The sequence below is a fragment of the Monodelphis domestica genome, chromosome 7 (genome assembly GCF_027887165.1).
Source record: "Monodelphis domestica isolate mMonDom1 chromosome 7, mMonDom1.pri, whole genome shotgun sequence".
NCBI classification, from domain to species: Eukaryota; Metazoa; Chordata; class Mammalia; order Didelphimorphia; family Didelphidae; genus Monodelphis; species Monodelphis domestica.
The window spans coordinates 286,049,435-286,061,675 of NC_077233.1; the positions used below are offsets into that span (position 1 = coordinate 286,049,435).

At 34.7% G+C, this 12,241-nt stretch overlaps 1 protein-coding gene across 2 annotated transcripts in view; it reads left to right on the forward strand.

The window, feature by feature from the left end:
• The window catches only part of HSD17B4 (hydroxysteroid 17-beta dehydrogenase 4), a 135,437-nt gene that overhangs the window by 52,811 nt on the left and 70,385 nt on the right, over positions 1–12,241 (forward strand). For both annotated transcript variants that reach the window (XM_001378174.5, XM_016423750.2), the window contains exons 12-13: positions 8,681–8,784; positions 11,197–11,433. In XM_001378174.5, the coding sequence (XP_001378211.3) occupies positions 8,681–8,784; positions 11,197–11,433 (341 nt within the window). The remainder of the gene's footprint in view (positions 1–8,680; positions 8,785–11,196; positions 11,434–12,241) is intronic.

Below are 12,241 nucleotides of genomic sequence, written 5' to 3' on the forward strand. Positions count from 1 at the left end.
ATACTTGTACTTATTGTATGGGCCTCTATGATTGATTTGTGTGCTGGCTTCATGAAAATAGGTTTCTGTGAGTGGGAAAGTTTTGGGCTTGGCTTGTAACTGCGATTTTGCTGGGAATTAATGTACCTAAGTAAAAGTTAACCCATGATAGTCTTTTTGAGATTGGGTTTAAAGGGCTGATCTTTTGGTGATGTTTTGGGGAATTAGGATACGGGTGTTTTGCTCTTGCATTAAATTCCTTTTGAGACTAGGGGGAATAATAATCATGCCAATTCCATAAGTAGGGGGCATTGATAAGAGAGGTCATACAAAGGGGGACTGAGTGGGCAATCACATCTTGCCAAGGGCCACCCTGTGGCCTCCTCAGCCACCACGTGTGACTCTGTCAGGGCATCGTGGCCTGATGGCTCCCAGCAAGTCATGAAGGAAGTCAGGGAAACCAATAAGCTGAAGTTGGTAGGAAGAGCTGTCTAGGCATAAGGAACAGTGAAAATGCATGGAATCTAGAGATGGTAGAGAGTACAAGGAGTAGCAGGAAAGCTAATATAGTTAGAGAGTATGTGGAAGGGAGTCAAGTGTAAGAAGCCTGAAAAGGTAGGAGGGGGCCAAGTTATAAGGACTTTAAATGCCAAAAGGAGAATTTATATTTGTTCCTTGAAGTAATTGGAAGCCTTTGGAGTTTATTGAATAGTGCATGACATGGTCAGAATTGAACTTTCGGAAAATCACTTCGATAATATTGCTCTGAAATTTTCAACAACATTGTGTGTTTTTGTTTTTTTTAAAGGCAAAATTATAAATTATTAAATATAAGAATTACACTTTTCCCATCCATTCAGTTACATTAGGTCAATACCAGGGAGTTAATATATAGAAACTTCATGTTTTCCCTACATTTATTCATTTTTTAGCTATTTTTCCATTGCTTGGGAAAGATCTTCATAGCTTCAGATGAATACTTTATATTCTTCCTTGCTTCCCTGCTCCACTTTCATTTGAAAAAACAAAAACCAAACCAAAAAATCCTACTAATTGAGTGGATTTGATAATTAATACAACTAAACCATAATTAGTGAGAGTTTGAATAATGTGAAATTTGATTTAGTACAAATTATAAAATGATTCAGGACAGCTTGGTGGTACAGTGAATAGAGTGCAGGGCCTGAAGTCAAGAGGAATCATCTTCTTGAATTCAAATGTGGCCTTAGACACTTACTAGCCGTGTGATCTTAGGCAGGTCACTTAACCCTGTTTGCCTTTGTTTCTCGTCTGTAAAATGAGCTAGAAAAGGAACTGACAAATCGTTAGCATTTTTGCCAAGAAAACCCCAAATGGAGTCATGAAGCCTTAGACATGATTGAAACAACTGAACAACAACAAAAATAAAAATTATGCCAGAGTGTATTTAATATGAGCCAAAATCCAAATAATGTGACACATGTGAGCTAGTTGAGAATTTTCACATGTTGTTTTATTGTCTTTCTTTTCCCTTCTGTTACTGAGTATGGACATGATGTATTACTACATACCCTATTACCAACAACTGTGTTATTTTTTTTTCAAAAAAGAATTCTTAATAAGATATAATTAAGAATACTTTAAATGGAAATAATGCTGACACTAAAAAAGAAGAGGTTTGTTATTAGGACAGAAATTTGATGTAATTAAATGGCACAAACATGACCATAGTTACTCTAAAATAAGGTGAGATATCAGAATGATTGAATCAAAGCCACAAAATAAAACAAAGGCAAAGTTGCATCAGCTTTTTGTGCTTTACAAACACTCCAAGAAATAGTAGTGTTAGAGTGATAGAAATGGGGCATCTTTTAGCTATACAGATTAAAAGTTGACATCAGACAAATTCATTTCACTTAGCAGAGCAGCTATTTAGACAGAAGTATCAAATTCATATAAAGCACTCAGAGAAAACAGAAATAGATAGTGAAGAAAATTGTACTTCAAGCATTAATTGATTTGATTATTTTAAAAATTGAGTATAGTTGCATAATGTTAAAAGCGATCAGAAAGGGAGCCAGTGGAGATGAAGTCATGACAGCTAAATATCTATATCTATGTCTATATCTATATCTGTCTGTCACGTCTGTCTATCTATCTATCTATCTATCTATCTATCTATCTATCTATCTATCTATCTATCTATCTATCTATCTATCTATCTTTAAACCCATTCCTTCTATCTTAGAATCAGTACTGTGTATTGGTTTCAAGGCAGAAGAGTGGTAAGGGTAGGCAATGGGAATTAAGTGACTTGCCTAGGGTAACATAGTTAAGAAGTGTCTGAGGTCAGACCTCAGACAGAACCTCCTATCTCTGGGTCTGGTTCTCAATCCACCAAACCTCTTAACTGTCCCCCCCCCCCCATCCTGATATTTTGAAGAAAATAATCAGAAAAGATGGATATGCTAATCAATAAAATTTGAATATGGATGAAATAGAATTGTTGTGGAAAATGATACCTTCTAGGACTAAGAAAGAATAAACCCAACATCACCTAATGCTTTTTGGGGAGGTTTTAATTTAAGGAGATTTTAAATTAAATCCAAGACTTATCTATTGGTCTCGAAATCTTTATGCTCTGAGAGGCTACAGTCATAGATTGCTTCTAGTTCTTTGGTGGTCAGATAAAAAGCATTAGTGCTTAAAGCTGTTTTTGAAGAATGATTTGTTTTTCAATTTTTTTTAGCTCAACCGTTAAAAAATATTGCAAGTCAATAATATTGTGTTTAAAGCTTTACTTATTTTAGACCATGTCCCAGGTCATCCAACCATAGATGACTCACTGTGTAAGAATATGAGCATAGCTATTCACCAACATGTGGATAAAGCTCTCAGGACTTATTGGCATATGTATATTGATTTGAAAATGAGAAGAAGACACTTTAGTCAATGCTGCTAGAATATTTTAAATGACAATAGTAATTTTTTATATCATCAGTATAGACTTATTTGGTATTTTATTAGGTATGATATTTGACCTTGTAAAATTTTGCTTTCTATACTTTATTAATTTGTACCAAACAAATTAGAAATACATTTTCTTTTGCTACCAGAAAAATAAATAAATAAAATTATTATAAATTTTTTATTGCATTTAGCCATTTGGTTGAAGTTGTGAGAATTTGAATAATGTGATCAGTTAATAGGATTCATTGTACTAATTGGGACCTAGCCGCATTGAGATTTATGGTGTATCTATTATTTTTGTAGCATTTGAAGTAGAGATGAGTTTGCAGGACTTTTCTTTTTCCAAATTAATTATATTACTCTAAATGTGTAAATTTTTAAAATTTAGTTATGATTTTTAAAAGTTTGAAAAATTAGACTCATGCATAAAATATATTTTGTGAAAATATGAAGTAATATTAAAACAAATTTCCTTGGATGTTTATTTTTATATTGGGAAATATCAATTAAAATATATGTGCTCATTTTTTTAAATGGTAAAAATAGCACTGCTTGTATAGTCAAAACATGAGGTTTTAAGTTCTAACTGTGACATTGAATTTCATCTCTCTGATCCTCAATTTGCTCATCTGAAAAGGTGGGTTATAACTCCCCACTTTGTAAACCTGAAAGTGATGTGACTATCTGTTATCTAGGTGGCATAAGAGATAGAGTGCTGGACCTGGAGTCAAGAATCTGGTCTAAAACACTTGCTAGCTCCATACCTTTTGATTATCTGCCTCAGTTTCATTATCTGTATATAATAGTCTGTACTTCCTAGTATTGTAAGAAGCACTTTGTAAAACTTTAAGCTCTCTATTATTAGCTGTTTTATAAGAATGTTTTCTATCTACTCATAGCATTTTGGGGACCACAACCATGTTTTAGTTGCTTTTATAACTGACATTCAGCTTACTGCCATACACAGGACTCAAATACTTTTTAAACTGTTTTGAATCTGCATGGAACATTCTTGCAGAACTTAAAATATAATTGGTTGCCCTCTTTTAGCATAATCCATACAAATCTATTTTAAATAGTATTGGAAAGAGTGACTTTTTGAAAGAAAAGCTTTATTCATGGTAATTTTTTGTAGACATTTTTCTATTCTACCTATCTTTCATTTTAACTCTATATTTGTTAGAGGAATATAAATGTCTGAAAAAAATTTCCCTGTATTTCTAAAAATAGTTTCTTGATCTTCTTGAATTCTCCTTGAAAATTACTTTTGTGCCTTTTCTTATTTAAATGTTAAAATGATTTTGACATTACCTATGTAGCATTACATGTTCATTCTGTACTTTGATATAGGAAATGAAGATAGTATATGAATGGTAGTAATGTCAGAGTTAAGAAATGGTACAAGGAAAAACATTAAGAAATATATTAGCAGGTTTCCTCTGATGGAAAATTCTCTGTTAGTGCCTTAAAGCATTCAACTGTTATAAAAAGGAAATTACTATATGTGCATTTCAAACGAAAAGCTACCTTCTATATCAGCAGTTCACACTCTCCCAGAAGATTTCATTAAAAACTATTAGTAACATTAATTTAAGTAATTTGATGCTATGATAAGCAATTACATGCTAAACTATTATGTATAATTATTGAAAATACCAATTATTGAGGCATTTGCCATTTTAAGTAGTGTAAATGATTGAACTTGAAAATGATTAGTAATCTTATATGTAATTTGGGGATTTTTAATGTTTTAATTACTTGACTGATCTTAAGATTTAAGGATTTTTGCCAAGCAGTATTTAAAATATTGTCCAAGATGTTTAATGATTAAAAAATTGTTGTCCCAAGTAAATTATTCTTATATCATTAATTTAACAGTAAATATACCTTTTATTGCAGCAACTTATATAAGAACTTATAGTTCTTACTAAGAAAACAGTTAGAACTTATTATTCCTTGATATTTTATTTTCCTTAACTTTATTCTCCTGGAGAACAAGGTCTGTCTTTGTTTCCCTGCATTTAGCATGGTACGTTACACATAGTAGGCACTTAAATTAATACTTGTTAAGTGGAACTGAACAAAGGTTACTTTAAAAATAATTATGTCTTAAAATGGCACCTTTCTAGTAGTTTTAAATTTATAATAAAGATGATAAGAACTTGCCATTCAGCTAGAACTCCTTATGATATAGCAAAATTCTATGTGTCAGATTTAGGTAATTGGTTTGGGGACTAGAATATTAGAAATGGATATAACAGCAAATATGAGAAAGATCTTATGTCAACTTATGAATATAGTGAACACAATTTTCTATTGCAGTTCGTCACTGTAAGATAAGGGAAGAGTACATGTAGAACAGCCTATTTGAATGTAAGAAGAAGAATTCAGTAGCTCTGCGCCCCATAACACCCTTTGGTTGGCACCAAAATGAGCCAGTTTACCTGACAGTGTATTTTGTTGTGTTTCTGGGAGTAAGGTAAAGTAGCCCCTTAAGACCACTTCTTAAAAACGTAGGTAGTACAGGCTCTGGGGTTTCTCCCAAACACCGGTTACACTGGCATTCGGATTCTGGAGGCCAGTTTCCATTTTTCTCCTCAGTTTTTAGGAGACCCTTAGGAATTTGGAGGTACATTTTTCAAGCTTATGGACCCCCTGAGTGTGCTTTTCCTCCCTCACCCCAAGATCATTATCTATATTTAATTAGCTTGCTTGAGTAACCAGGTAGTATTTTGGAAGCAATTAGATGCAGTTAATACTTTAGTTTTATCTTATGTCTCTTTTTCATTTTAAGAATGGTTTGGTCCCAACGAGTGCCCTTAGCCTCTTGGATAGAGTGATTTATGAGTGGCTTTTGGTTCATGGGGTTAGGTTACTAATCTCAACAGACATGGTGGGTTTTCTTATTAAGTTCTATCAGCTTCCTGTTTTGAGTTCTGATATTACTTTATTTTTTTTTTTAACCCTCACCTTCCATCTTGGAATCAGAACTGTATTGGCTCCAAGGCAGAAGAGTGGTCAGGGCCACGCAATGGGGGTCAAGTGACTTGCCCAGGGTCACACAGCTGGGGAGTGTCTGAGGCCAGATTTGAACCCAGGACCTCCCATCTCTAGGCCTGACTCTCCATCCACTGAGCTACCCAGCTGCCCACTCTGATATGACTTTAAGTATTATATCACCAGATGAATTTACAACGTGGTACTCTGCAGGAATTCCTAAATAGAAATACCAGTTATTCTCTATCATGACTATAATCTCTTGATTTTGGACCTGAAAACAAAAAAAGAGTACCCTTTTTCTCCTGGACTATCTGCGTGCTTATGTGAACTTAATAAATCCACTTAAATAAGAAAAAGAAGGGCAACCAATAGGATTTTGGTCATCTGGCACATCTTCTCAAACAGATTCTCCCATCAATTTTACAAGCAGTGGCTAAAATAGGCATACCATACCAGGGCAAGGTAGAGTCAATCATCTCTATGACTTTAGTCTCATTTTTTATATTACACAGCGAGGGATAGGGATCTGTTGCCTGGTTTGCTGACCACCAGTCCCTTATGATATTATTATAGCCTGATTGGACCATGTGTCTCTATAAATGGTACAGGAATATTTGACTCAGGAAATAAGCACAGCTGCTGGTGCAGGGCAAAAAAAAAAGAAATTCTCTCTTACATCCCATGGTAACCATCACCCAAGTGGCACTGCGACCCAAAGGCATGATTCCATTTTGACTCAGTTGCCAAAAGCATTTAGAGTGCCAGAGATCAGTAAAATTTTGGTAAACGTGATAGTTCTAGACCCGGAGGAGGCACTTTGGTCCAACTTTGTGGTTTTAGATTATGAGAATATAATGGCTGCAGTCAGTGGTGTGACTGAATGTTTCAAGAATCTGCACTCAACATTTGGAATTTTCAGAGCTGATAAAGTGCCAAGTAGTATCCCCACATCTGGCATGAGAGGAATAGAGTATACAGTGGCACTCACTGAAAGAAAACCAACCTAAGAGAAAACTCATGGTGGAGCAGAGAGATCAACCATAGAGCCTTGCAATATTTCCCATTGTTGTCCAAAGCAGATAAATATAATTGGGAAATGTATTGAACAAAATAAATAAAAATAAAATAAAACAATATTAATATATGATTTTCTAAGTCAATATGTGGCCCTCAATATGGAATCCGTCTATATGGTTCAGTGCCATGTTATCAAACCCAAATAGAAAGGAAAGGGCATTACTAAACCATACATAAGGATCCCTTAAGTTGTGTTAACTTAGAAAACGATGTTAATATCATCTACATTTTATTATACCTTAATTTATTTTGTTAAATGTTTCCCAATTACATTTTAATCTAGTTTGGGCCTTACTGCAGCACCTATGGGCCACACGTTTGACACTTGGTTTAGTGGCCCTATTTCTGTTGGACTTCAACACCACTGATACAGAGCATATCCAAGGAGTGGGACAATATAAGGTTGTGTGTGTGTGCTAATTTCAGGACAGGTTTATTTTTAATCAAGTTATCAACAGGGAAGTGATTACCTTTCCTAGAGAGATTTCGATACTTTTTATTGTTCTTTTGGGTCTTTAGTTATTTCTTATGTATTTATTTTGATGCAGTCTTTAAATAGACATTTATTTACTTATTGTATTTCAAAGTCGGCAATTTCTTTCCTTCCTTAAAACTGCAATCAGTCATTCAATCAACAATGTCTTATTACTGTATATTCCACAATATGCTAGGTCCTTGGGATACAGATGTAAAAAAATGAGAGTCCCTGCTCATAAGGAGTTCAGATTCTATCTGGGGAGATAACTTGTGCCTACATATTATACAGAATAAATATACAATAAATCAAAAGTTCTTAGGGAGGCATAGGCAATTGAGGAACCAGGAAAGGTTTTGTGTAAAACGTGATATTTTTAGAGAATTTTTAAAGGAAAAAGAAAGATTCTTTATGGCAGAGGGGAGGAGGAATCAATTCCAATTTTCTTGGTCAGGACTGACTCAGGCCAGTCCTGTGGTTCAGTATTGGAATTGGAATGAAACAAGATACTCATAGACTATCTGATGCTAAGCAGAAGGAAATTTACTTAGCAGTAGGATACTCATCAAAGATGTAGTATTGATTCAGTTGGACACAGTTCCACTGCCCTCTTAAATGTTAGTAATAGTCGGAGATAAGTAAGAGGAGGGGATGAGGAATCATGGCAGCCAGAAAGGTCTTTTGATGTAGGTAGCCTCTAATGCAGCGCATTGCTTTGCTCTTCCATCTTTTCCCAGCACATTTTGTCTATGAGGGCTGGGCCAATTGTGGTAGAGAGTGAGGAGGCTGTGAAGTAGGAGGAAAGGGATTTTTAACAATAATTGTCCCCAGAAGTCATGTGATGAGAGAAAACTCTTATTCTGAGCAATGACAACCACTCTCCTCAAAATAAGGCGGCCTCCATCAATATTATTTGTAAAGAGGGAAATCTAGGTGATGTCTACTGACTTACACGATTAGATAATTTCAGAGCCATCCACTCCAATAGGTGATCAATGAAGTTTCTAGATATGTAACATGGTGCCAAATTATTTGGGCTTATAATTGATCACTTTTCAAACTGAGTGCCAAGCTCCTTATATTTGAGTCAAAAGCTCCTTGTTGTCCACGTTTATTAGTACAGACATGTTTTGTAAGCTTTTCTTGTGGCTCAAGCAATACCTTTACAGATGCTAAGTATCGTCCTTTTGTTTATTTTAGAGTCAACTGCAAGTGTGATTGAAGTCCTAAATAAAATAGACTCTCAGGGAGGCGTTTCCATGAATCATACAAGTCAGGCGGCATCAGCAACCACTGCAGCATTTGTAAGTGGAGGGAATAACCCCCAAACATCTGTTTTCTTGGGCCCTTTTTTGGGGGGGTAGATTTTGTCACCTTTCAGTTATCGGTAATAGTGGAAAGGAGCCAGGTGCGTAAATAGTTCAAAGAAGAGTCATTCACATTTGACTTTGATATAAGAGTGTGGGTATGGGTGACATTCATCAAATCTACAACAGTGATACTAACACTGGGGGGAAATTGGGTTCTGATACTTAAAAGGCTTACCTTTCTAGGCTCTTTTTAAACTCTTTTTTTTCCCCTTTATCTCCTCCTTGCTTCTCACTCCGTGATGCCAATGAATGCTTTCTCTCTTTTTTCTTTTTTAAATTAATTTTGCCCCCAATTACATGTTAAAACATGAATACTGTCTCTGGCTATTGTGCCCTAAATAATCTTTTCTTCTCCTTCCTTTATTGTCTAGTTCATCTTCTCTAGACATAAAGGTAGGTGAGCTGAAGTGATTAAGGTCCATTGTGTGGGTCCCAGTATTTTGATCTGCCTTCCCTTCCAAAGAGGCAAGTGCATAGTGTGATTTGCTCTGGGGTCTGTACTCCATTTGCATAGTCTTGACCAAATTCAGTTTTTAATATACACAATTTCAAACATTTCCTTTTTAGGAAAGTAGTTGTTTTCAAAATGACTAGGAAACTAGTTATAAGAAAAAGGACTTCATCTTTTAATGAGGGATATACTCAATTAAATTCTAAGTAAGATAATCTGAATTAGAGGATGACATTTTAACATCTTGCCCTTTGGCACGATTAAATAAATGTTTGTACAGTATCCATTAAGAATCTGGTATAATCATTATATGAGATGTTAGCTTTTCAGCTTGGAATATTTATTAGAACTATTTTACTTTCTCTATTAGCCTATTCCTTTGTTCCTTTTATTAGAAACCATCTGCACATTATTTTGGAAAGTTTTCATTATTATTATAGTCTGAAAACTTATATTATGACTATTCATTTCATACTTTGTCAATATTTCCAAATGTAGCTATAAGCTGGTATATATTCTATGTTTTTTATCATCATTTTTATATTTTAATTTTATTTTTATAGCCTATTATGAAAAAGACAGATATTAAGTGATTTTTTATGATATACTGTGTGATGTTTTGTAATCGGGGAACAAACATTTATAAAAATAAAAATTTACTGTCCAAACTGTAGAAGATAGGAATTTTTAAAACTTTATTGTATGTTAGATTGTCTATAATAGAAAAGTAGAAAATAAACCTTTAAAACTGCTAATAGAAAATGAATCAGGTGTAACATGTCTGGCATTCATATCCTAAAAATTAAGCTTACCATTAAAGATGATTGCAGTCTAGTTAATCATGTTATGGGGCTGTTATTCAGATGGATGCCTTGATATAATCCTATTTTAATAAATACGTTTATTATATTGATTCTAAAGAAGGCTAGTTCAATAGATGGCCTTCATATGATATTTATGGGATGCTATAATAAAGACTAGAGAGAGCAATTTAGCAGCAAAACTTAGAGGGAGAAGTGAAAATGAGATGATTCCTGAACTTAGTCTTTTTATGACCAGGTTCAGAGAAGGGGAAAAAAAAAAGACTTCTCTTTTTATAAATAGCGATTTCTTCCCTTCCTTTCTTCCACCTCTCTCTTTTTACACACACACACACACACACACACACACACACACACACACACACACCTTTTTTATTGAAAAATTTATTTAATTAGTCAATTTATTAGATTATTCCTTGGTTACAAGAATCATATTCTTTCCCTCCCTCCCCACCCCACCCCACCCCTTCCTGTAGCTGATGTGCAATTCCACTGGGTATTACATGTGTCCTTGATCAGAACCTATTTCCATGTTGATGGTGTTTGCATTAGGATGTTCATTCAGTCTCCATCCCCATCATATCCCCTCGACCCATGTTATCAAGCAGCTGTTTTTCTTCTGTGTTTCTTTTCCCACAGTTTTTCCTCTGAATGTGGATAGTGATTTTTCTCGTAGATCTCTGCAGGTTGTTCAGGATCACTGCATTGCCACTAATTGAGAAGTCCATTACATTAGATTGTGCTACAATGTATCAGTCTCTGTGTACAATGTTCTCCTGGTTCTGCTCCTTTCACTCTGCATCACTTCCTGGAGGTCGTTCCAGTTCAAATGGAATCCCTCCAGTTCATTATTCCTTTGAGCACAATAGTATTCCATCGTCAACATATACCACAATGTGTTCAGCCATTCCCCCATTGAAAGGCATCCTCTCATTTACCATATTTTTTCTAAATCAAAAAATTTGAGTTCTCATGAAGTAAAATAATAATTTTATTATTTTAATATTAAGTTTTAAGTAAGTAATAACTTATGAGGTAAAATGATAAAAAAGATCCCACAAATTTTATTCACAGACTACAGCAATTGGCTATAAGCTGCCTCCCCGGACATTTTCTTATACTGAACTTGAAGCTATTATGTATGCTCTTGGAGTGGGTGCATCAGTTAAGAATCCAGAAAACTTAAAATTTGTTTATGAGGGAAACTCTGATTTCTCCTGTTTACCTACCTTCGGTGTCATCCCAGCTCAGAAATGTATGATGGATGGAGGACTCTCAGAAGTTCCAGGACTTACAATTGACTATACAAAGGTACGTGTTTTAAGAAAAATATATTATTTATTTTCAAACTCTGTGCATGAGAATAACACCTTTTTTATTTCTGTGTATATTTTGTTTTTGCACACTATCTTGTAGAGGTTCAGACATGAAGATTTGGCAAGACTTTTCATATTTAGATTAGAATTGAGATAATTACTAAACTTAGGATGCTCCTGGTGAGGGATATCCGTTACTGGTTCCCCTTCTTTGCAGTTTTATAGTGGCTAAGTGGCTTGATTGAGCCAGGATGTGTCAGAGATGGAATTGGAACCCAAGTGACCCTGTCCTTTAGCCTAGCTCCATCCATTCTACCAAGTTGCCTCTCACACTGCTTTTAATTTTATTTTCCAGAGTAAAATATATATGATTATTTAGAAAATTAATGCTGTTTTTAATAAGAAAAACACATTAACAAATCATGGACAGTTTTTGTAAAATGTGATTCAGATAAGTTGAGTGACTAGGAAGAGGGACAACCAATTCTCAACACCGGATTCAGTTCGCAGACCAGAGACCCTCCATAATACCGTGGGACCTTTGGGAGACATTTTTTTAAATGACATTTCTAAAGTAGTTTGGGTTAAAGGTGGATGCATCACCATTTTTTCTTTCATGTTTATCTCTTTTATTGCTGTTATTGGGGACTCATCTTCTACCTTGGGAAGAGCCTGATTTATAAAAGAAAGCTATTTCAATCTATTGTTCAAAGGCTTGTAGTATCATAGATTTAGAGCTGAAAAGTATTATAGAGGCCGCTTTTAAAAGAGGAGGCTCTGATACCCAGAGAGGTTAAGTAATT